The following is a 26,685-nucleotide window of genomic DNA, read 5'->3' on the forward strand; positions in this document are numbered from 1 at the left end:
GCGTCAGTGTACAAAGTCATTTGCGCCGAGTGCAAGATAGGGCCCATAGTGTCTTAAAATGGTATTGAAAACCCGTTTAAAAAATCTTCTTATTTTTTAAATTATAAACAACATGCTTACATATAAATACTGATTTGTTAGATAATATTTTAAAGTTCAAAAATAAAATATTAAAATAAATAAATGAAATATTCTGTCAGCATTGATTGAACTATAATTGTGTATCATTCAAATAACCATAGCATTTTAAGAATAAAAACACAGTTTTAAGGGATCTTTCAGGCCTGAAGGAAAGCTGTAAGTAAAAGAAAAGAGAGCTAAAACAATTTAATGAATGAGAGCAATATCCAAGCATTTGGATATGGGAATGTGTCTCAACAATATATTATTCCCAAAGAACCACGTGGAAGCAAGTGTGGAAATTGCCAAAAACATAATAACAACCAGGATCCAGCTTTTTGTCCCATTTTCTTTTTAAATATATAGTCATGTCCACACCAAAATAAAGTCTAAAATCGCACCCGGACAGTGTGTAAATCTGGAACATTGCTATATTGTTGCAATCAATGTCTGTGTATATTATAATGTGAAATTAAACATATTTCTGCTATTGAATGATTTTTAAAAAAGTATGTAACACTTATTTAATTTTGAGCTTTGGTTCTTTTATATATAAAACAAGATGGGAATTGTTAGTTGGTCAATGAGAGAACTGGTTCTGAATATGTTAGTAAGGCAGAGATTGTGTGCTGAAACACACAGAACTGAAGTTCTTCTGCCTCATTCCTGGTTTTAAAGCCTCAGGAAGGCAGCTGAATCCCCGTTGAATAATAGATCACAGAGAGCAGAGCTGGATGCAGCCGGCCACGCTGCTTTTGTATCAGTCGGCTTGTCCGGCACAAAGCCTCTCTCTCTCTCTCTCTCTCTCTCTCTCTCTCTCTCTCTCTCTCTCTCTCTCTCTCTCTCTCTCTCTCTCTCTCTCTCTCTCTCTCTCTCTCTCTCTCTCTCTCTCTCTCTCTCTCTCTCTCTCTCTCTCTCTTGTCTCTCTCTCTCTCTCTCTCTCTCTCTCTCTCTCTCTCTCTCTCTCTCTCTCTCTCTCTCTCTCTCTCTCTCTCTCTCTCTCTCTCTCTCTCTCTGCAGCCACAACTTCAAACACTCGCTTTCATCAGTCCTCACACTTTCACCCAGGCAGCGCCGCCGCTCCCACCACGCGCATCACGCGCTGTGCGTAGGGCACCAAGTGCTGAGGGGGCACCAAAAATAGCCTAATGAAAAACCAATCATCAAACTTTTTGTTATAATCAGATTCAGCGCGTTCTTCCTCTTCATTCCGCAGCGGCGCCGAGCAGAGACAGAGAGCACGTCAGAAACACAGGACAGGGTGTGTGTGTGTGTTCATGTGTGTGTTCTTCTGAGCCTCATTGGTCTGTCACTGCTCGTCAATGTCAGAATATTTGAGATGACCAATCAAATCAAAGTAGGCGGGCTTTATGTTCACAGACGCTGAGCGCGAATTTTAACAGTGCAACTCTACGCTTCAGTGTACGGTCAAGTGCGAGATAAGATGTAAGTAGCTAAACAACTTTATTTGACAGGTTTTTTTAGGTCATAAATGTTAAACGAATGACAAAAAATAATTAGGCAAACTAATATAGTTTTGTCTAATTTCGCCATTTTTAACTGAAAATAGGCCTATGTAACATGTAGCCTAGTGTAATAGTTTAGGCTACTGTCATTGTGAGGGGACAAGAAACATGAACAAAGCCGTTTTCATCATGTTAGGCACAGGATTTATAATGAATGTGTACATATTGAGAATAAAATACAAATTGTAACCTTTAGTAAATTAAAAAAGCCAACTTTAGGAGGGGAAGAGACAGGGCAAGATAAAAACAAAGAGAAAAAGAGTGTGATGCTGATGAGGAGAGAAAAATAATCAGCTGCCCACTGACATGGTTTTAAAGCTGTTGTTATCGATTTTTTTTTGCCTTCACAACATCTTAAAATGCACATCTGTAGTTCAGAAAAATCCAAAATTTCCCCCGAACACCCCTAACTAACCTGCCTCAAATTCGGGATCCCAGTGATTATAAAACCATGCCATTGCATGGTAATGAAACTAGTTAATAGTAAGCATTAGACCCTAATCTAAAGTGTTACTTTTTAGCTTTTTAATTTTTTTATAAATCATACCCTCATTGGGGGCTTAGCCCCCCTAAATGAAAATACTAAATGAAAATGTTTTTTTTTAGGGGGGGCGGGGGGCATCATAAAGGAATTATGCTTAGGGCACCAAAATGGCTAGCAGCGGCACTGCACCCAGGCCAAATATTTATGCATATGCTGTTTTACGTAAGCGATATGCTTGCTGTTTGCGTTCTTGGCTTGTTAAAAGCAGCATATCTGTTATGCAAAACTCACATGCATGAAAGGTTTAGGCTGGGAAATGAGTTTTGAGATTTGCACATAGTATGCTTCTGAACTATAATATGACTTATGAGACATTTACACAAGAAGTCTACCGTTAATTATTAAAGCAGGATTTCATGCAGCCAATCACGGATCACCACACCCGCTTGCATCACAGTGTTCTTTATTTACAAAACAGCCTGAGGAAAATGACCAGCTATCAGTCTGGCAAAAGACCCATGTGCACCTCTTACAAACCGGACAGGCATTTGACGGATATATGATCCATTGAAATACAGTATGAGAATTTCTCTAAAAGAGTCACGCTGAGGCACCAAGTATGAACATTGTATGTTATAGCTAATCAAATATAAAAGCTATTTCTGGCCTTCTTTTTAACGGTATGAATATAAATTCTCTTTTGAAATGTCGAATCATAATAAATGCAAAAATAGTTACATTTCATTTTAATAAGGCAGACAAGCTGAACTGAATGAGCATTAACTGACTGTGTGCACACACCGATAAACATTAGTAGCAAGACTGCAACACAACCCGAGAGTCTAACTCTCATTTAAAGCAGAAAGTTGCTTTTGTCAAATCTATGCAACATGCATTTCATGGCATTCGTAATGCATTTGAAGAAATACAATACATTTCACATACTAAATTTCAACATTAAACACTGAAACTCCCATGCCAACAACAGATGTCTGTTTTGCATGCAACAAATTCAGGTTTGTAGTATTGTGACAGTTGACTTTGGTTCGGAATCAACCATCAAGGATGTATCCCTGATAGCTGGCTTAAGACAGACAATTTATTCACATTAATTCTGGATAATCTTGTGTTTGCCATGTGAACAGTTGGTATGCAATCATGTGCAAAACAGTGTTCATACATACAGTATTTTTTTGCAGTGAAAGTTTTAGTAATGTAGCTATAATATTTTAGGATTGACAGGTACATGGTAAGGATGCATACTCAAACATTAAACAATTTGTATGTAGAGCTGTTCAATATAAAATTTTAACACAATCAGCAGTTGCAACAGTGGTTCCATGCAAGTCTAAAGAGACAACAGCAACAAAAATCACAGTGATATTAATTTATACATTCATCAAATCATTTCTCAGTTTCTGCATCTCAAGCATAGGAATCCTATTAGCAACTCTGTTTTGTATTAATGTAATTCCAAGCTTTGTAAAACCAAACTCGTAACTTGCAATATCAGCACAGACTTGTTGGACAACATCTGAACATTTATATTCTGACATTCCATTTTTTTTTGTGCACCTGAATTTTCAGTTTTGTCAAATATGCCATTATACATTTTTTTCTGAGACAAAATCTAAAAAATATGGGTTCTTAATATACATTTTCTTTTTAAAACCATGTAGTCATTTTTAAATTGTGCTGTAAGTGCCGGAATTAAAGGGCTCCACACAAAAATTAAAATTCTGTCAGCATTTGCTCACCCTCATGTTATTCCCAACCTGGTCTTTCTTTCCTCTGCGGAACAAAAAAGAAGCATGATGTAAAATCAAACAGTTTTGATTATATATTTTTTGTCAATACAATTGAAGTCAATGGGGGCCGAAACTGGTTACCAACATTCTTAAAAAAATCTTCTTTTATGTTCCACAGAAGAAAGAAACTCATACAAGTTTGGAACAACATGATGGTGACTAAATGATGACAGAATTTTCATTTTTTGGATGGACTATCCCTTTAATTTCAATAGAAATTCTGTCAGTCTCAAAGCAACCCATAAAAAAGAAGAAAAAAAATTGGTTAACATGTTTCTTTTGTGTGTAAACATAGTAAAGCTGTGAAAGTCATCATTACTCAGTGGGCCGTCCTTTAATTGCCACATCACGCCTCTTATTTGCAATTGGCTACTGGGGTATGATTTGGAGATTTGGCTCCACACAGTGGGTGGAGTCTTCGCTCTGATTGGTTGTTTTACTCTGACTTGACTCTGGCCCGTGGGCGGAGTCTTCACTCTGAGAGGATTGTGTCTCTCCTGCCTTCAGACTGGAGATACAATCAGAGGCTCTCCGTGTTTGCTGATAGGACAGACAAAGCTCCTCCCACTTTTTTCGGTTGGCGTCAATTCCATCTGCCATCGGTTGAAGCTTCCTATTCAACTTCACAAGAGCCTGTAAAATACATTATCATCAGTCTATAAAAGTTAATTAGCTGAGGTAATTCATTTGATTTATTTACTTAACTGTTACCTCATATAATGGCTTACAAATTCCATCAATCCATTCCACCTGAAGCACAGGAAGCTCATCTTTACGATTACGGTCAAAAATGGCCTGAAAACAAAATAAAAATAGAAATTTAAGCAATCGATTGACAAATCAGCCAATTTTAGAGATATGTGTTGGTGAGAGAATATACGTACAGCTGGTGTCAGCTTCAGCTCTGATCTCTCCCTGTCACCTTGTTCAAAGAATTCACTGGTCACTAGTTCAGCAACCTGGAATTAGAAACATATAGACATAACATTATTTTAATGTGCACTATGGTATTATCCCAACAAACCCTGCAATGAATTCAGAGAATACACAGTATAATTTTCTGACCTATCTATCTATCTATCTATCTATCTATCTATCTATCTATCTATCTATCTATCTATCTATCTATCTATCTATCTATCTATCTATCTATCTATCTATCTATCTATCTATCTATCTATCTATCTATCTATCAAAAAGTCATATCTTACACAATTTTGCTTCTCAAATAAATGGATCATGTTTTAAGGATGTTTAGATATTTGCACTTTTTTTTTTTTTTTTTTTTTTTGCAAGGTCTGTCTAACCTGTTTTGAGATCTCCCATGGCCGAGTCACTGCACCCAAGTCACAGGCAGTCATCAGCATTGACCTGGTATGTTTAAATATGAAGACCATTTACAGCAGCTCCTGGTATTTCTGTTATCAATTTTAAAAGTTGTAGTCGCTCACCTGAACATGTCTCTATGTTCCTCATTACTCCAACTGAACTGTTCAGAGAGAACACACTCAAAGAACTTGGTTCTTCTTCTTTTATGTCCGATGGAAAACAAAGATCCACAGAAAAACATTTAAGGTTCTTTCACTGCATTCAAGTTAATTTTATTCAATGTTCCTTATGGTGAAGATCTTGTAGATCTTCATCAGGCTTTTAGGATCTGAACAAAAGCCACAAAAGGGGCTTAATATCACCTCTTCTGCCTCTTTCAAAGGGCGCCTCTCTGTGGCATAAACATGAATTACATGCACCTGCTGGAATATTTAGAGCTGTTTGAAGCTGAAGACCACTACCTCTTTTAATAACTATTTAAACAAATATTCCACTTAAGTTGACACTATGACTTACTTGAAGTACAAGGTGAGATCTGTGGACAGAATGGCCTGTTTCAGTATCTGCATCATGTTGCTGTACTCCTTGGAGCATAGATTCGCAAAAATGTTGTGACCCTGTTGAAGGTTAGGCATTATTCAGAAAACAATGAGAAAAAGATGACAAAGTTGTCAGAGTTGTTATTTGCAATAGGGGAGAGTGGGGCAAGATATGTAATCTGGAAAACTGGGTCACCCACTTATAGTGCAAATGAATAACAATGCAAGGAAGGAGCAACATTTCATATTTCACGTCCCACATAATCATTTTATGTCCACATTTGTATTTGAGAAAATAACCCCATAAATGCTGACATAGGAAATAATAGTAATAAAAATCTATATAAAAAAGGGACAGGTTTTTGGACAAATTATTTAAAAAAAACAGGGGAATTTTTTTTTTTTTTTTCATATCCATCAGGTTTGCTGATATTTATATGGCGAAAAAAGATGAAATTCTGATAGCTTGCCTCAGAAAAAGTAGCTGCCTAACATTTTTAAGTACAATCAACTTAGATGTTTAAGTCATTTCAACTTAAATTACATTAAACTGACTTAAAAAATTAGTTGAACCTTGTATAACGTATAAAAGAAAGTTGAAAATTGCTTAACTTATTTTGATGAGTTAAAGCAATGTAAAAACACATGTTGTCATAACTTATTGATCATATAATTTTTTACAGTCTAATGTAAATCAATGAGATCTTTACAACATCATAACAGAATGTATATCCTGATGTATATATCCTGATGTATTATGTTTTCCTGAAAATGATGTATGGATAATCAAGTAAACCTAAGTTGCTTCAGTCCAGTAAATGTTGAAGTAAAGATTTTTTAGAATTATCCTAAAATGTCTTTGACTTGCTAAAAAATGATAAACTGTCAATAAGAGGAGAGTCCTTAGAAATTTGCACATTAAATATGATACAGTAGGTTTTACAGGGTTAAGTCAAATGTGGCACAGCTTACCCCACTCTCTTAAGGTCTAAGTGAAGTTTGAGGAAATCACATCCCTCGTTCCAAGTTCTATTACTCATACAAAGCCCTGTCTTTTCCTCTGAAATACAGTCAATCACGAAACCAGGAATCACTTCACACCCCTGAGTATCATTCATAAATAGTGTGTCTGCAAAGTTCTCTACGCTTGTTCAGTCTCTGAGATAGAAAGCAATTTTTTTCTCTCTTTGCTTCAGTGCAGCTGACCCAAGAGGGGAATCTCCTTAGCACAGTTAATTGGTGTTGGTTAAAAAAGCTCAATGGACGTCTACAGGAAATCGATACAGAGCTTGGTCATGATTAAACAGCTCAGAGCGAAATCAGCCACTTAATCAAACACTGACAGCCATTTGCATTATTTCCATCCACTGAGACATGCAAATGTGGACAGGGGTAAAATGGGTCATTTCTGCAAATCCATTACAAGAGAGGTGTGAGATGGACACAGTATTAGTCCATTGCTTTGACAATATTTGTTCTTTTTTTATCCTCATAAAAATGCAATTCAGTGCATTATTTTGCTCCTGATCACTGTGACCTGACCAGACAGATGGGCTAGTTCACGTCATTTAAACATTACTCACCTCACTCTGCAGGATCATGACAGCGTGGTTGAAATGATGATGCTCAAGTGTGGCAGATGTTCCGTACAGCAGCGCCAGTGCTGACCCAGACCTTTGGGATCACAACAGAGATAAGCTACAGTACAGTAAGAACATCATGTTGTTGTACAAAGATAGGACACGCTAAATAGAGCTAATTTCTTACTTACGAATAAGGGCTGCAAAAATATTACCATTGTATCTTGCTTGTTTTTTTAAAAGAAATTGATATTTTATCCTGCAAAGACGTTAAATTGATCAAAAGTGACAGTAAAGTCTTTTTACATTGTGAATTATATTTCAAATACATGTTGTTCTTTTGAACTTTCTATTCATCAAAGAATCCTGAACAAAATGTATCACGGTTTCCACAAAAATAAGCAGCACAACTTTTTTTTAACATTGACAATAATAATAAATGTTTTCCTGAACAAACTTTTTATAGATTTTTGAAGGATCATGTGACACTGAAGCCTGGAGTAATGATGCTGAAAATTCAGCTTGTTTTAACAATGTAAAGATATTTTAACTAGAAATCAATAAAAATACTGAAGACATACGGGTAACGCTTTTTTCGATTGTCCACTTTAGATATTCTACTATCTATAAGTAACTTTGCAACTACATTTCAATTTATACTTACCCCGAACCCTAAGCCTAACCCAACACTCTACTAATACTCTAATGATAGTTAGTTGACATGTAGTTGCAAAGTACATGGTTCGTAGAGTCTCTAAAGTGGACCATAGAAATAAAGTGTAATCGACATATGAAAACAATGCGAAATGCAAGTTAAATGCAACTATCCATAATAATTGGGATAACATAATAAATAAACTTTTTTTTAAAAGGGAGTAGAAAAAACTCCTATATATTTTGTTGATGATTTTAAAGGCAGTGCAGCTATAATTAAAATCCACAGTATTGGGACAATTCTGTCAGTTATTAGAAGATAGTCATATTAGGCAGATGCCAATATTGACAGTTAGCATGACATGCCTCATCCTTGAACATCATGAACAACTTTATTTTTACATGACAAACAATTTTGATACTTTGTTGGGTGTGATTTGATCTGAAAATCCGTGATTTGAAAATCTGGATTAAACCAGCTGAGAACCACTGATGCAATGTACATTGACAGTCTGTTGACTCACTTTGCCTGAAAGGCGTTATTTGTGCCACGATGGTCCAGGTCATGGCAGAAACACCCAACCATTAGTGCGAGAGTCTCGGTGTCTGTCAGCACCTCCTGTAACCCAGCGGTCTGAAATCCACAACAGAGAAATCTACTGCGGTCAACCCAGTAACTCAAATCCTCAAATTCAGTGATTAAATTATGGCTTGAAAGATCATTATTAATTTAAACTATGTGCATTTACAATCATACAAATCATTAGAGGAATAGTTCACCCAAAAATAAAAACCCTATAATCATTTACTGACACTCATGTTGTTACAAACTCGTATGACTTTCTTTTTTCTGTTACTGAAGGTGTTTATCTATTACCTAGAATAAAAGTGGATAGAGGACCAGGGGCTGTCAAGCTCCAAAAGACAAAAAGGCACCTTAAAATGATACAAAAGTAATTTACTATATACAATATTACAAATTACAATAGCTTTGAGAATTCAAGTTCCCTTTCGAGAACGGTCACTTCGTATTGCGTAGCTATACGCAGTGGGGAAACTCCTTTTCCTCGAATTCTGAAGCTTAAAATGTAAAACGCATTTTGCAGCTGCACAGCTAGCACAGTGAGTGTCTGGCTCACTCATTGGCTGTGCTGCGGCAACTGCACATCCAATGGCGCGGGCGGCTCCAACGTGTGCGCCAATGAGCTATCATTACGTCATATACGTCAGAGCCCGCCATAAGGGGCGTGGCCCTAGCCCATAAAAGCCCCCGAAATAGCCATTATAGCAGGTTTCATCTCCTTCAGCGACATACTTCACGTCTCTGAGTCCTCTGAAAGCTTCGCTGTTGAAACCAGCGTGTGCATCATCTACAGCGGATTTCGCCTTCGTTTCAGAAGCCGTCTTCCCCTATCGCCTCTCTGCTGTCGCTATCCGGCGACCAACGCATATCCTTTGCTTTTGCTTTTAGGACAGTGAGTGTTGTTTTAAATGCCTCGCTCTTCATGTGCCACGTGCGAGCCTCGACGGAAGAAGCGGGCGGGTATATGTTTGCGCAGCTAGCTCTCTTACAGCACAAGATAGCTACCCCGCCCTAAAAATACATCATGTGCTCACGGCTAGCTCTCCTTTGGGACGGCAAACCGCCTCTCGCGCTCCCCCCGTTTTCTTCCCTCGTCAAGCCTCGACGGAAGAAGCGCGCGGGTAGATGTTCGCGCGGCTAGCTCTCTTTACGACACAAGAGATCTACCCCGCCCTCTGTTTTGTACATCACACAGAAGAGGGCTTTCTAACAACGAAAGGTTCTTTCATGTGCGTGCCCCGCTTCCTTCCCTCATTGAGCAGCGACGGAAGAAGCGCGCGGTCAGATGTGCACGCGGCTATCTCTCTTTATGACACAAAAGAGCTACCGCTCCCTTACATTCTGTTCATCACGCATAACCTTCTCCGTGATTCAGACACAACAGCGCGGTTTTCATGCCTGGAATCAACCACGCTGAAACTGTTCTCTCTCACTCCAAAAGCTATAAGAGCTCTTCTCTGTCAATCACCCCCTGTGGCTCAGTGGTGGATTCTGAGACTCTCGCGCCAGAGACCAGAGTTTGAATCTTGGCTTCGCTGAAATTTTTTCACGGAGAGGCCTAGGTCCGTTACAAGTGCGCGCCACTCATGCCCCACACAATCACTGCAGTCAGTGCGCCCGCTACGAAGCGTGCGCCGCCACAGATAGTCACTGCTCAAAATCCCATGACACTTCTCACAGCTCCCTGTCTAACTCAGGCGGCTGGAGATTTTATTATTGTCAACAGGCCCTCTGCACTGCACGCGCCTCTACAAACAAACGCTGTTCTCACGGCAACCCACGTAAAGCACAAAAAGAGTATGTTTCACAATCACAGCACACAGGTTTAAGGTCCCCCTTCACTAGTCGGCCCCCTCCCAGTTGTTACACTGACTTTCCCCCAGGAAAAAGCCTGTGCAGTCAGTCCAACACTCAGTATGTGCACAAATCACAATGTAAGGGTATCAGGTCCCCCTGTGTTAGGCGGCCTGTCCCAAAACATGTGTCAAACCCTAGCCACACATGTCCTGGCCTGGCAAGCCATCCCCGGTGGTCGAGTTGGGTTATAAACACAATAAAGCGAGGCTACTCGCTTCAATTTGCTCGCAGACCCCCAAAGTTTCAGACGGTTATAGAGACTTCGGTGAGAAGCAACGTGGGTCACGTGCTTCACTCCGAAATACACAATCTGGTAGCAAAAGGGGCGATAGAGCCTGTCCCCCCCCGCGCTGCAGCATTCGGGTTTTTACAGCCGCTATTTTCTAGTTCCGAAAAAAGACGGCGGTATTTGAACAGAGCTCTCATGAGACGGACTCCGTTTGGGACTACTGCGCATGCGCCCGCTGCAACACTGGCTCAAGCGCCGTGTACCAGCCCGCTCGTGGCGGTCAGGCAGCCTATATGTCACGGTGAATCACGGTTGTCTACGGGCACTGATTCCCTGGCTAGCTCAAGACTGGTATCTCGAGGGCGTGAGTTTGGGTATGATTTCCACTTGGAAGGTGGTTTTCACAGACGCATCCAACCAAGGTTGGGGAGCGTTACACGATGTTTCTGCCAAACATCAGTGGACACCAGGTGCTAGTCCGGACGGACAATACATCTGTGGTGTCATACATAAATCGCCAGGGCGGCGTCAGGTCGGGTAGCCTGTACGCCCTGGTGAGAGATCTCCTTATTTGGGCACAAGCCAATCTGAGCTCCCTGAGAGCAGCACATATCCCAGGCATCCTCAACCCGGGTTCGGATATGCTGTCACAGGGCAACACTCCCCTAGGCGAGTGGTCCCTGAATCCTCAGACAATGCGCCTGATATGGAATGTGAACTCTTTGCCTCAAAGAACAACACTCATTGCACAGTGTTCTTCTCAAAAAACAGGGATGCGTTGGCCCATCGTTGGCCCAACCGCCCCCTTTATGCATTTCCCCCCGTCTCAATGATACCCCAGGTAATCGAGCGGGTCAGGGAGAGCGGATGCCCAGTCCTCCTGGTAGCCCCCCTCTGGAAATCCAGACCGTGGTTTCCGGAGCTGGTTCAGATGGTGGACTGTCTGAACAAGTGGACAAGTCCCCTGGTCGATCCCGTTGAGGAAAGACCTCCTCACGCAGGCGGAAGGGACGATATGGCATCCACGACCCGATTTATGGGCTCTCCATGTGTGGCCCCTCAATGGGTACCCGGGGACCTTCCTGAGAAGATCCTAAGCACGATCAATGAAGCCAGGGCCCCTTCTACTAGGCGCCTGTATGCTTCTAAATGGTCAGTGTTTTCCAGCTGGTGTCTGGACAAACGTTTTGAACCTGTGTCATGCGAGGTACCAGTGGTGCTCTCCTTCCTACAAGAGCTATTAGACGCGGGCAGGACCCCGTCCATGCTCAAAGTGTATTTGGCAGCCATCGCAGCTTATCATGCTCCGGTGGCTGGCCGATCACTAGGAAAAAATTACTTGGTGGTACGGTTTCTGAAAAGAGCCAGGAGGCTTAACCCCTCCAGACCTCCATCTGTACCGTCTTGGGACCTCTCCACGGTCCTTGGGGCCCTGAAGGGCCCACCGTTTGAACCGCTTCAGTCAGTTGATCTCAAAATACTCTCGCTAAAGACTGCTCTCCTGCTGGCACTGGCATCTATCAAGCGAGTTGGAGATTTGGAGGCGCTCTCTGTGAGCCCCTCTTGTTTGGAATTTGGTGTTGGCGACTCGAAGGTCGTTCTCAAACCCAGACACGGCTATGTGCCTAAAGTGCTTTCAACTCCGTTTAGAGCACAGGTGATCACTTTATTGGCCCTTCCCCCTTCCTCAGAGGACGGGGAGGCTAATCAACTCTGTCCTGTCAGAGCACTGAGAATTTATCTGGAGCGTTCCGCTTCTTTTAGACAATCAGAACAGCTCTTAGTCTGCTTCGGTGGCCGGTCCAAAGGATCGCCTGTCACAAAGCAGATAATATCCAGATGGACAGATGATGCTATTTCTCTAGCATACACCTCAGTGGGTCAGGTTTGCCCTATTTGAGCTAGAGCTCATTCGACTAGAGGCATGGCCTCTTTTTGGGCTTGGTCTTCTGGGGTTCCCATTCACGATATCTGTCATTCCCTTTATTTTTAAGACCCGACTGTGTCTGGTCTTAAGTTATGGGGTTAAAAATGGATGTTTGGGCATTACATTATGTAGGGGTATATAATGAGGCCTTTCAGTGTCCGGTCTTATTATTTTACACTGGTTTCTGGCTGGCTCTGTAAGCTCAGAGTTCTCGAGCTGCAGTTTCAACCAGCTACTCGGTGCGGCGTTTTGCATGGCGTCCCCACTGTGTATAGCTACGCAATAAGAAGTGACTGTTCTCGAAAGGGAACGTACTCGGTTACTAACGTAACCTCGGTTCCCTGAGAGTAAGGGAACGAGTATTGCGTAGCCGGCCTCACTGAGTAGCATGGCAGTATGTCGCTTCAGTCGATGTAACCTGCCATAATGGCTATTTTGGGGGCTTTTATGGGCTAGGGCCACGCCCCTTGTGGGGGGCTCTGACGTGTATGACGTAATGATAGCTCATTGGCGCACACGTTGGAGCCGCCCGCGCCATTGGATGTGCAGTTGCCGCAGCACAGCCAATGAGTGAGCCAGACACTCACTGTGCTAGCTGTGCAGCTGCAAAATGCGTTTTAGATTTTAAGCTTCAGAATTCGAGGAAAAGGAGTTTCCCCACTGCGTATAGCTACGCTTCGAGGAAAAGGAGTTTCCCCACTGCGTATAGCTACGCAATACTCGTTCCCTTACTCTCAGGGAACCGAGGTTACGTTAGTAACCGAGTACGTTATGAGTCATGAAAGTGTATTCTTTTTAAGCACACTTAAATGGCCTTATTATAATATCTCCAAGTAAGGTTTGTATTAAATATATACTTTTAAGATTTGAAGTACACATTAAATACAATTTCTGTCGTGACGACTCTCTTTGAGTGTTCTGCTTGATAATGGGTATGACAATGTTGATATGTTTGGTCTTGACGGAATAGATCTTCTACGCTGTTGCTGCAGAGCGAGTACGGGACTTGCTACTGGCGATACACGACACGCTGCTTTGAGCAAGTAAGACATGCTGCTGCTGTACAATATAGCCCACATGAATTACCCATAGCAGATCTATACAGGTGGAGCTGGGGAAGAGCTCCAGCTCCTTTCAAGGGTTGAAAGACTTTTTGACAGTCATGATCACCATTCTCTTTCATTGTATTGAAAAGAGCTGCTTAGACTTTCTACTATTTTTGTATTGCACAAAATTACTGGTTTCAACCGACATGTAAATTAGTAAATGAGGACTTTTCATTTATGAGTGAACTATCAAATCCCATATTATCAGTCCAGAAGGCCACTTCGATCAGCACCTGTCCTGAGCTTACGGTAACTTACGGTAATCATAACAAACATGCACTGCGAGACGTTGAAGGCATGCCTCCAGTTGTGGTAGGCTACGGTGCGGTAGTTCTTCCTCACGGTGAGCAGCCAGCGGCACAGCACCTGAGCAGGAAAACAAAGGAACGCTGTAATATTCACACACCGTACAATAGCTGCAGACCCCCCCGATGTCCCAGGAACCAGCCTTTAGCACAGTATCTCACCGATCTATAACCCAGCGATCCACCCTCAACACTGCATACATATGTAAGCAGCATTTCATTCTTCCAGTCAGTAGGGCTGGCGCTTCGCCCCCTCTCTAATAATGATTGCCTCACCTCATAATCAATTTTGAATTTCTGCACGACACCAAGCTCCAAAAACATCCGCAGGGAGGCAGTGATCATGGCGTCGTTGTCCAGAGAAAAGTCATTAAAGTGGAACTCATCGATCCCGAGCTCACTGCTTAGGGGAATCTTAGCAGCCTGAGAGAGGAGAGGGGACAATTTCAGCGACTCCGGTAGCAAGGCAATTAAACACCAGAGCAGAACCTGGTCCACTGAGGGCTCAAACAGAAAGAGTATATTACACTCTGCCATTTCAATTATTAATACTTTAGCTCTCTCAAGTAGGACCCACCAACTATAAATTTCTTGGAAACGCAGGGGTCTGAGATGTTTTTTTACTCATCTATCTCTCTAATGTATGAGTTTAATTCGAAGTTTTCATCTCGTCTCTCTCTGGAGAAAAGTTTTAAACATTCTATATTCTACTGATCTGTGAATCTTGTGCCGGCCATTTAAGGGTGTGCAGCACTATGCTGTAGAGATAGTACCTCACAGGTCAAACAATACAGTAAGTTTGATATTTTTTATATTCAAATCAAATGTGCACAACAGGCATTACAGTGTATTGCCAAAGCAATTTCTAATGTTTACAACGAATCTGATATGTGTACAACAGATATTAAATAAACAAATTTTAAAATGATAAAATACAATTAGTAAAAAAGTCAATATTCTACTTGAAATTCACACTACCATTCAAAAGTTTGGGGTCGGTACAAATTGTTTTGTTGTAGTTTTTGAAAAAAGTCTCTTATGCTCACCAAGGCTGCATTTATTTGTTTAAAAATATACAGTAAAACAGTATAATGACCTAATCTTCTAAAAATCATTCTAATATGCTGATTTGCTGCTCATTTATTATTATTATCGATGTTGAAAACAGTTGTGCTACTTAATATCTCTGCAAAAAAAAAAAATTCTTTGATGAATAGAAACATAATTTATTTGAAATGGAAATCTTTTTGTACCATTAATGTTTTTACTGTCACTTTTGATCAATTTGCATCCACGAGAACATCTAAAACTTTGTTTTAGATATAAATAATGAATTTAAAACAGTATAATTTCAGTGCATTTAGTTAGTATGGACTTAATTACCATATTTTATCTCTAGTTTGACGAGACTTACTTTCAGTCGATCAACCTCTGCCTTGGAGCATGTAGCATGATAAGACAACATCTGGGAAAAGACAGAAACAACAATACACTATGCATACAAAGTCTTTTTTAATACCCACACAGATTGTAACCACACCATCTGATCTTATGAGATTGATATGCAGGCAAAATTTTAGCTGTTATGTTTATGAGCAGCTTAGAACAGAAGAAGAAAATACCAACAATACCAACATTACCAATACCAACCAATATTACGGTTACACTTAATTTTAACGTGATGTAGTTACATACTTACTCAAATAAGTACTGAGTAATATTAATTTACTTACCAACTTACTAGAGTTACGGTTAGGGTTTGGTTTAGGGTTAGTTGTAATTATGCATAATTTACTGTTATTAGTAAGTTTAGTAACGTAAGTCACCTTAAAATAAAGTGTTACCGATATTACTCACATCTAAAGCCACAGACTGCTTGGCCCAAGTCTTCTTCACCTGGTTATACATCATTGTGTTGTTAATGCCCAGGCCACAGAAAATAACAAATGCCTGTGAGGATCAACGGACATGAAAATTATTACTCATGTGTATGATTTATGAAAGCATCCGTAGTAGAAGTATGGCTCTAATTCGCTTAAAAAATATTGATTGGTCATTTTATTCCAACATCAACAATTCTAATAAAGTCACACCTCAAATAACCTTTGATCTGCATCATTAAATGTCTTCCTGTCCAAGCGATTCAGAATCTGGGCAACACCTAATGAAAGCCAGAAGTTATTTTAGTTGTTGTTTTTTGGGTTTGTGTATAAACAATGAAGCATTTGCGTAGGGAAACTCACCAATAATCTGATGTGTCCGATTCCAGATGGGAACGCATAAAACTGATCTGATATGAAAACCAGAAGCCTGGTCCGCCTGAGTAAGAAACACATTACTTGCATGATACAACTGACACCATGTGAATAGACGAATCAAACTTTTGTGTGGGCCAAGCAATCAAAACGAGTCTGCTCACCTCAGCATCAAAGCGGGGATCCTGACAGACGTCACTAATGTTAACTGGCAGTCCGGTTGATGCTACCAATTCAGCGATGCTGTTATTGATTAGCCAATCCGAACAAGACACCTTCTCCATGCTGACTTTGTCAAATGCACACACATACACACAAACACACATACTAAGCATGGTATACATTAAAGTCACCATGAAATCAAAATGGACAATTCAAATTTTTTTTACAGAATGTTGCAGTTTATTATAAAAGATTAATTTGCACTCATAAGCTTTAACCAAAAACGTAAACCTCCCTCCCTTTGAAACGGCATCTGGTCTCTTGATGTATGTCTAGACGGAGGGTGGGACTTTTGCTGCCTTCACATGCTATCGGAAATTTCAATTAATTTACGATTATGAGCTCGTCGCATTCAAGTGCTTTGTTGTCGGAAAGTACAGGAATCACGGAGAACATCAGATTTATTCTTGCTTATTTATTGGGTAAATCTTAGTAAAGCCTAAATGATGTTTAAAATCCCATTCATTTACGACAATATAAACATTCACCGTGCTAGATAGATTTTATGGCACACCCAACTCAGGAACATGCGTATCAAAATTATCCCCGAGCTTCCCTCTGGTAAATACGACTTTAGAGGGCATTCATGTCCAATTTTTAACTATAGGAAACTCATATTTACGATAATTCCGATAGCTCATGAAGGCAGCATTAATATCCTCCACAAATAGCTGCAAACAGACTTTCAAATATGCCTCCATTTAGTGAGCAACACCAAACTTCCTATGATCCAATCAATCCCCAAGGACGAAATCAAGTCCCATATATTCTTCCGTTTCATGCTGACTTTAATTGACATGCCGCCCACATTACATACACTATAAACACACATGTAACAGTATATTATATTATTAATAGTCCTGTTATTCTCACCTGATGTCATGATCGGTGCTGCACAGCGGAGACATAAGCTCAAATGTCTGGGAGAACTTTACTACCTGAGAACACAGTAAAGAAAAAACAATTATGCTACAATGCTAGGGTGATTTCCAGGACATTGCTAAGGTGTTCTGAGCGGTTGCTACAGTAGATGTTTTCTTATAGTCTAAAGTCTGATGTATTGTGATATTATTATAGGGTTCTGTTTTAATGTTTGTCAAGCATTGTAAATCTAATTGCCTAGAAATGCATGATTTGAGGTAGATTTGTGATCGATTCTGAATACACTGTTTGAAAAGGCACAAACAAAACTTTAAAATAAATGACCAAATAATCTAAAACTGATTATCCAATTGATTAGATTATCAGTGAACAAGTTTTTGATTATCCAACAAGCAAAATGATACAGGGATATTTTAATGAACATATCTAAAATTAAGAAATGGTTAAGTTTTGGACAAATTACAGTGATTTTGATTCTAAAACAAAGCAGACAGTCACTGTAATATCACATTCGATATGCAGGCACTGAGCATAATCTTTTAATCCCTATTCTCTTTAATTCTATGTAAACTCTGGACTATCAAGTGCTGAAGCACAGTGTCCTCTACTGGCTGAACGATAAGTCCCCTGCAAAAAGCACAGACTGTTGTTCCTTTAAGAAGTCACGCTATAGAGCGCTGAAGTGAAGTAGCCTATTTTTGTAGGCCAACCTGGAAGTTAGCATTACCCTGACCAATAAATATGATTATTTTATGATCACAACTTTTATGAATTTTGAAGCCTATACAATCGGCACAAGTAAAAAGCTAAACTTAAGCTATAAACGATCTACACCACGGTCGACTTCAACTTCACAACCACTAAGCTTCCGACTTTCTATCTTTATTTAAAAAAAACATTTTCCCTGAAAGTTTGAGTTAGAATAGTTTGCAGGGGTGTGTCTATAGACACAACAAGGCTGTAAAAACGAACTAGTGAGTAGATGAGTTTTACTGATCAGTGTGAACCTCTGTAGTCCCATTTAGCGGTTTGTTAGCAATCCCCTTTTTCAAGACAAGGAAAATCTTTAAAAAAAAACACAAGAGGGAATTAATGATGTCATAGGATAAATTGTGAAAATATCTTGAGCTTGTATTAACCAGAGACCTAATTTCAGGCATTTATTTATCCCAATACCTATAAAAACCCAGTGACTTTGGGACGATGAAACCGAAAGTGCTAAAATGCTAACTCGTTTCCAGGTTTTGGCCAACAAAAATATGTCATTCCTGCAGCACTGTCATTATATTACTGATTAAGAACGTTAAAAAAAGCTATATTTTAAATAAATGTAATAAAAATAGAATCAATAATTTAATTAATTATACAAATCAAATTTTCTAAATTGAAATGGAATGGAATTGAGCAACATAAAAATGAGCTGTTCGTTTTGTCGCACTCCCACTTTAAGCCCCGCCCACATCCACATATACATTTTGACTGCAGAATACAGATAATAGCTTGGCTGCACACTCCTACTTGAGGAATCATTCATGTCCATAGCACAAACAGAATAAGTTACGTGCCACATTTCAATGCTTATGTGAAGAAAAAAAAACCCTAAGAATGAGCAATACTGATGTTCTCTTTAGCAAGAGCAAGAGCGTAGGAAATAAAGCCTTATGTGAAGGCCAATGAGAGGATGCCTAGTTTAATTAGTCAAGAATGTGTAAAGAAAGATGTAATAAAGATAGACTTAAATCATGACAGAAAAGAGAAAAGGAGGACTGAAAGGGATCTCACAGGGGAGTGGATGTCTTCTAGCAGAAGCACAGAGCAGCGCTCACACTGCAGTAATGTCAGCGCACGCTGCATGATCTTTCTCACAATCTTCTCCAGGTCCGTCTGCTCCTCGAACAGGTCATTCACCACCTCCAGCAGCGCCTTGAGAAACAACAGCAGCAGCTCCATATGTATTCAGAAAACGCAGGCCTTCAAGCTTTACACAGGATTATTAAATATTTGAAACCTTGCGACCTGATGATTGTATGCAATCTAACAAGCACTGTCCGAGAAGTCTATATCTGGAGGCAGATTTTGAATCATTCTGAAGAGTTTTATTCAGCAACATTTCTGCAGATCTTGTCTTACCCTGCTCCTCTCATACTCCTTGCGGGATTCGGAGAAGAGTTTGGCGTTGGAGATCGATATTCCGCAGAATGGTAGATACATTTGCAGGACCTGTAGAGAGAAGTTTGATGCTTTCAAAGCTTCAGTCAGATTGATGCGTGAAGGTGAGATATTGAGAGGGGAAAAAAGAACTGGAGGCATCACATCAGTTCTGCTTCTTTGTATTTCTAGGGCATTTATAACAGCACAGCATGCTTTCTGCTTTCAGTGCTGCTTGGCATAAATAATTCTAAAGAGAATTTGTGTGCTATTAATTGCTATCTATAAAGAGATGTTTTGAATCAGCAATGAAAGTAAAGGAATGAGATGAACGGGTGCAGACTGATTTGTGCCGAGAGACTGCAGTACTGGATCTATATTTTGTATTGATTCTGAGGTATGCCATTTACATGTGCTGATTCAGTCAATGACAATAATGACCTCTGTTCACAGCTTAAAGTGTTAGTTCACCCCCCCCCCCCCCCCCCAAAAAAAATGTAATCAATTACTCACCCTCATGTTGTTCCAAACACGTAAGACTTTCGTTCCTCTTCGAAACACAAATTAAATGAAATCTGAGAGATTTCTTTCCCTCTATTGACAGTCAACTACCACTTTTCCGCTTCAAAAAGTTCATAAAGAGATCGTAAAATTAATCCATATGAATCGAGCAGTTTAATTAAAATTTTCTGAAGAGCCTGGATCACTTTATATGTTGAACAGATTGAATATATAGTTTTATTCACATTTAAACTTTGATCAGCGAACATAAACAGAAGCTCAACTGAACCTGCTTGAAACCTCATTGGTTCTTGCAGAAGCTCAAACGTGCTGCGTAACATGAGAATGGACCTCATTGGTTCTTAAGGAATGTCAAATATGCTGCGCAACATGAGAATGAACCTCATTGGTTCGTGAGGAAGCTCAAACATGCTGCATAACACGAGAATAAACCTCATTGGTTATTAAGGAATGTCAAACGTGCTGCGCAACACGAGAATGAACCTCATTGGTTCTCGCACTTCAAGCGAACATGCTTGAGCTTCTTTTTTATCATAACTGATGTGTGTGTTGATGAATGTTTATATGTGAATAAAAGCCTAAATTCAATCTGTTCATCATATAAAGCGATCGTGTCTCTTCAGAAAATTTGGACTAAACCGCTCACTTTATATGGATTCGTTTTACGGTCTCTTTATGAAATTTTTAAATCAGTGTCAGTTGCGTAGCTGTCAATGGAGGGACAGAAAGCTCTCAGATTTCATTAAAAAGATCTTCATTTGTGTTCCAAAGATGAATGAAAGTCTTATGGGTTTATTGGAACAACATGAGGGTCAGTAATTAATGACATAATTAACTTTTTGGGTGAACTATCCCTTTAATTTGAGTGTGAGCAGTTTTATGAAATTCGGAGAGCAACAGAGTATCAGATCTAGCTTTGATTTATGCAGTCGCTTAGTACAATGAATACGTCTTCTCATATAAATAACTAATTTTCTAAATCTACAACTACTCCAGCATGGCAGGATATTCGTTAATTGTTAATTCATAGATCTCTTTTGATTTAGCACAGTAATTATCACTCACACCCTAGAGTTTCATCACCAGCAAAAGTTTGGGCACTATAGTAATAGGCATCAGGAGAATGAAAGGCTATAAATCCAGTAGTTGGAACATATCTTTAGAATATAATATCAGCATGAAGCCAAGTGAAACGGAGAATAGAGCTTACCTTCTCATTGTCCTCAGTGAATGGAGTTCCGCTGGGGTTCTTGTTGATGGCCTGCACTACACCAATGACTTCACCGTCACTGTTATGGATGGCCATGCACAGAATGGACTGAGTCTTATAGCCCGTCAGCTTGTCAATTTCATCACTGAACCGATGGTCCTACACAATACACAAGAGGCACAGCACTCTTAAAAAAAAGGGTTTAATGGGTTCTATATAGAACCACAGGGTTCTTGATTCAATTGTGGTTTGGACGTTCATTTACACGACAACAGCGTTTTGGGGGCCTAAAAATGCAAACTTTTTGAAAACTGGTTTCAAAGTGCAGGAAGAGGAAGAGGAAAAACTATGTGTTGTCTTCCAGATCAATCTTCTAGCATATTAAGTAGTTTGCTTTTTGTGAACAAACTGCTTTTATTTCCACCAACCTTTAAGTAAAAAGTATGCAATTCCAACGGACTGCTATGGGATAGTGGCACACTCATTGCACTGCATTAATGGATCTCCTCTGACCTATACTGGGGAAGGCTTGATATAATGATGTGTACGCACAACTGGTAGCGTGTATTTGAAGATGGGGAAACAGTCAACTCTGTAATTGCAATTTCTTCACACAAAGATTTGAGGTTCTTGAATCCTTTGTCATAATCCAAATAATCAGACAGCGATTGCAAGCCTTGGCTACAGAAACTGTAGAAATCATAAATCTTCACACATAACCCAAATCTATTCTATCCCCTATATTAAAATTTCATATTTTTTATGTAGCTGGGTAAACAAAAGAATACAAAACTACACATACATACATGCAGGCAAGGGTAAACTACATGGAGATTTTACCTGAAAGATTGAACTTGGGGTAGGCTGTTACAATACGTGTCTTTTAAATGTTGGCCAAAACAATGATATGATATATAGGCCTATGTGATATGTGTCACCTCTTACTTATTTATTTATTTATTTATTTCGATCTAGCTTAAGGCTAGGCTGTTTAATGGCAGTTAAGTGTATTGATTGTGTTTTTTGTAGCCAAGACCTAATACATACACACACATATACACACACATATATATATATATATATATATTTTATTTTTTTTAAGGATGAAAATTCTGGCCCGATATCGAAAACCGGAAATACTAGATGCTCTTGGCCGAAAACCGAAACCAAAAACTGATTTATTTCTTTAAAGCAACACCAAGGAACTTTTCCTCTGCGGTCGCCCTACAGGTTGGAAGCGGAATTGTCCATTTCCGCTGTCGTAAATAACTTAGCCTACCGCAGCCTACTGTCGCACGCACACGCTCACTGTTTATCCAGCACCGGCTTTGGAATCAACAATGGCCACAGACAAGGTAGAGTACGACGCATGCCGTAAAGCAGTCGAATTTTGTAGTTCTTTTTGTGCTCCGGTTACTACCCGAAACCCGAAGTTACATAGTGCAAGTAAAAGAGATACAGACCACGTCAGGCTATGGAAGACGTGTCATTTAACCTATTGTAAGTCGATGTACCATCACAAGGGTCTTGGAAATATATTATGAAGGTTGAAAAACTACATAGTGTTACTTTAAATTAGCTTATTTTTGCATTAATGTATTAATGTAATGTATTAGATTTTTTAATGAAATTCAATCATTTTAATGATACTGATTTTAAAAAATACAAGCCAATATATACAGGTATTAATATGTATTAATATAGCCTATATAATATATATTTTGGTTAAGATCAAATACAGTAATTACAAGCATAGATAAATACAGTATAACAAAGTTAAAAATAAAGTAAGGTCTATTCAGGTACAGACATGTAATAATTTGGCCTAAATGTAAATAACACTATGTTCACTGTATAAATGTAATATAGATGAATCCTTGTTAAAGCTGTTTTGATTAACATTAATGACTTAGCAGCAGGTATTTATAGGTTACTGTCACTTTAAGACCTCATGAACGGATCCAAGATAATGATCCACATCTGATTTATTTCTCAACTCTTTACATTCACTTATGTCATAATCGACTGTGTTTACGAGAATACTTGCAGAGGCTGGCATTTTCACATATAATAGACTGGTATTTCTCATTAATGCAATTATCTACTCAACCAATCACATGGCAGTTGCTTCAATGCATTTAGGGGTGTGGTCCTGGTCAAGACAATCTCCTGAACTCCAAACTGAATGTCAGAATGGGAAAGAAAGGTGATTTAAGCAATTTTGAGCGTGGCATGGTTGTTGGTGCCAGACGGGCCGGTCTAAGTATTTCACAATCTGCTCAGTTACTGGGATTTTCACGCACAACCATTTCTAGGGTTTACAAAGAATGGTGTGAAAAGGGAAAAACATCCAGTATGCGGCAATCCTGTGGGCGAAAATGCCTTGTTGATGCTAGAGGTCAGAGGAGAATGGGCCGACTGATTGAATACAAGAGCAACTTTGACTGAAATAACCACTCGTTACAACCGAGGTATGCAGCAAAGGATTTGTGAAGCCACAACACGCACAACCTTGAGGCGGATGGGCTTCAACAGCAGAAGACCCCACCGGGTACCACTCATCTCCACTACAAATAGGAAAACAATTGCTACAATTTGCAAGAGCTCACCAAAATTGGACAGTTGAAGACTGGAAAAATGTTGCCTGGTCTGATAAGTCTCGATTTCTGTTGAGACATTCAGATGGTAGAGTCAGAATTTGGCGTAAACAGAATGAGAACATGGATCCATCATGCCTTGTTACCACTGTGCAGGCTGGTGGTGGTGGTGTATTGGTGTGGGGGATGTTTTCTTGGATGTTTTCTTCCCTTAGTGCCAATTGGGCATCATTTAAATGCCATGGCCTACCTGAGCATTGTTTCTGACCATGTCCATCCCTTTATGCCACCGTGTACCCATCCTCTGATGGCTACTTCCAGCAGGATAATGCACCATGTCACAAAGCTCGAATCATTTCAAATTGGTTTCATGAACATGATAATGAGTTCACTGTACTAAAATGGGCCCCACAGTCACCAGATCTCAACCCAATAGAGCATCTTTGGGATGTGGTGGGAACGGGAGCTTCGTGCCCTGGATGTGCATCCCACAAATCTCCATCAACTGCAAGATGCTATCCTATCAATATGGGCCAACATTTCTAAAGAATGCTTTCAGCACCTTGTTGAATCAATCCCACGTAGAATTAAGGCAGTTCTGAAGGCGAAAGAGGGTCAAACACAGTATTACTATGGTGTTCCTAATAATCCTTTAGGTGAGTGTCCATTAAAGCGCACTGAGATGCAAATGAGGAATCAATTGTGTGTGCCAAATTAATCTGTGTGCACACCCTTCCGGTGTGTGCAGCTGTGCTGTGCCTGTGTGCACAGATAACGGTGCGCAAGTACCGAAACTTAGCAATTAATCCGCAAAACACATCCGTGCCGAACCGTGGGGCCTGGTCTGTACAGATCACGGATCAACTAGGATTCGTATAACCCCTAACGTAGAGAGGAATATTGCAAGTAGGTATAACTGCAGACTGGAGATCTCCAAAATGGGGCATGCACTCCAAAAGTGGGCAGAACCTCCAAAAGGGGGCGGGTCGCCAAGTGCAAAGACTTGATCTATTGGCTCTGGCTTCATCCTATTGTCATTGACTTATTATATATATATATATATATATATATATACACTTTATAAAATTCCCTGAAACAACTAGCCCCGGTCTACCTTAGGCTACAACTTTGTTTCATGTTGGCTTACAGTGTAGGCTATTTAAAAGAAATTTAAAAAGTTTGTTACATTATGAAATGTATTTTTCCAGGTGCAATTTGTCTTTTGCAAATTGTAATTTGGAGCCACTTGCACAATTAGCTAAAAGTCATCTGCATGACTTTAAAAAAAAAACACTGCAGTTTTTGTGATGTATTTCTTGATATGTACGTTTATAATAAAGTCAAAAAATCTGACCGCAGTCACTGGAGTTTACTGTTGTTACAACGCATTACCTCTGGCTAACGCGACTTCTATTTGGCGACATTCAAAAAAATACGCTCCGTGACTAACTATAGTAATCTAAACCCTCCCGTAACCCTCAACCTTTTATTGTCGAAATTCTCTGTATTATTAGTTGCAATTCTACCTCGTATGCGTTCGGGATGTTGACGGTTTCTCCGTGTTCTGCAACATAACCTATGATGCCTTTTCCCCACGGAACCTGCACCTCGTTTGAGTCCAGAGTGCTCGAAGAGGGTCGCACCGTGGTACCCGAGTGCACATCAAAAAACTTGGACACGAGTGTCCTCTTATGAGACGGTCCCTCCACTAGGAAAAGCGAACACCTGTCTGCGTTTACCATGATGCACACATTGATAAGAATCTTGTAACTGAGGTTCGTCATGTCAAGTTCGTTAGAAATGTCCTTAACCAGCTCGAGGAAGAACTCCCTCTCGTTGGACTCTTTGAGTCTGTATTTGTAGTCAATGGCGCTGGAGGCATATTTAGGCACGTTGACTCGGGACTCGAGGAGCGCGCTCAAGATGTGCGCGGTGGTCGGCGGTAACGAGCTAGCTTTCCGCAAGAGCGCGCGCCGTCGCATACTTGACTGGGACTCGTTGGCCGTGAGACTGACGTGCTCGTCGTAGGTCCGGTGAGCCGTCATCGCTTTGGACCGGGCGAAGTTCCTGCGGAGCTCCATGTGGGACGATCTGCGCTTCTGTCCGTCAGGGTTCGTGGGCCAGAATGGGTCCCTCGCGACCCCGCGTTTCTCCTCCACCGGAGACGTTTTGGACGGCTGATGCTCTTTGATCCACCTGCTCAGGGTGTCACATTTTCCCTTTCTGACGAGATATTCCTCAAAAAGCTCTGGGTGGCAATCCAAAAATGCCTCCACGTCGGAAAAATCAAAAGTTGTCATGTCGATAGCCAAAAATGCCACAGACAAAGTGATCTGAAATCGTCCGGTAACGCTCAGCTCACTGTGTACTGCCGCACACACTTCACACGTCCATCTGTCATTTACATATCTCTGTTCTCCAGCCTTCCTCCTCGCGCCGGTCTTTTATGAGGCTCGTGGAGTTGAACAGTGACTGATGCGCGCAAAAATAATAAGTAATTTGACAGGTAAGACACTAGGGCTCCTCTGGGAAGGACCTAAATTAACTTAAAAGCAAACGAGTTTATCCGTGACTGAAAATGGATGTTTCTTTTGTGTGTCTAGTGTTTAACGAACTCTCTGGTTTTGTTTGGTGAAGAAGCTCTTTGTATACGGTATAGGCTATGTCTTCATCACACTTGCGTAAATACGTGTGTGTGTGTGTGTGTGTGTGTGTGTGTGTGAGAGAGAGAGAGAGAGAGAGAGAGAGAGAGAGAGAGAGAGAGAGAGAGAGAGAGAGAGAGAGAGAGAGAGAGAGAGAGAG

At 40.2% G+C, this 26,685-nt stretch overlaps 1 protein-coding gene across 1 annotated transcript; it reads right to left on the reverse strand.

Annotated features, from left to right (window-relative positions):
* Nucleotides 1-4,273: 4,273 nt before the first annotated feature.
* Nucleotides 4,274-26,481, reverse strand: pde11al (phosphodiesterase 11a, like). The gene is made up of 20 exons (XM_056234912.1): nt 25,410-26,481; nt 21,287-21,445; nt 19,537-19,626; nt 19,189-19,329; nt 17,398-17,462; nt 16,467-16,587; nt 16,291-16,366; nt 16,141-16,208; nt 15,905-15,997; nt 15,462-15,512; nt 14,324-14,470; nt 14,001-14,108; nt 8,565-8,674; nt 7,390-7,480; nt 5,784-5,884; nt 5,390-5,467; nt 5,246-5,309; nt 4,823-4,897; nt 4,650-4,733; nt 4,274-4,571 (listed from the first exon to the last, which is right to left on the reverse strand). Exons 1-20 carry the CDS (start codon nt 26,181-26,183, stop codon nt 4,308-4,310), a joined length of 2,760 nt encoding a protein of 919 aa, XP_056090887.1. The 5' UTR covers nt 26,184-26,481; the 3' UTR covers nt 4,274-4,307.
* Nucleotides 26,482-26,685: the final 204 nt, after the last annotated feature.

The sequence above is a fragment of the Rhinichthys klamathensis genome, unplaced genomic scaffold (genome assembly GCF_029890125.1).
Source record: "Rhinichthys klamathensis goyatoka isolate OS25496 unplaced genomic scaffold, OSU_Roscu_1.1 h1tg000407l_1, whole genome shotgun sequence".
Lineage (NCBI taxonomy): Eukaryota > Metazoa > Chordata > Actinopteri > Cypriniformes > Leuciscidae > Rhinichthys > Rhinichthys klamathensis.

What these genes read in the sequence shown, in the direction of transcription:
- pde11al (XM_056234912.1), bottom strand. Translation starts at nt 26,183, where the DNA reads ATGACAACTTTTGATTTTTCCGACGTGGAGGCATTTTTGGATTGCCAC. An exon ending in TAGAAGACATCCACTCCCCT is followed by an intron (nt 17,463 to 19,188) that starts GTGAGATCCCTT and finishes CTGTGTTCTCAG; the next exon opens with GTAGTAAAGTTCTCCCAGAC. An exon ending in TTTGTAAGCCATTATATGAG is followed by an intron (nt 4,572 to 4,649) that starts GTAACAGTTAAG and finishes TGTATTTTACAG; the next exon opens with GCTCTTGTGAAGTTGAATAG.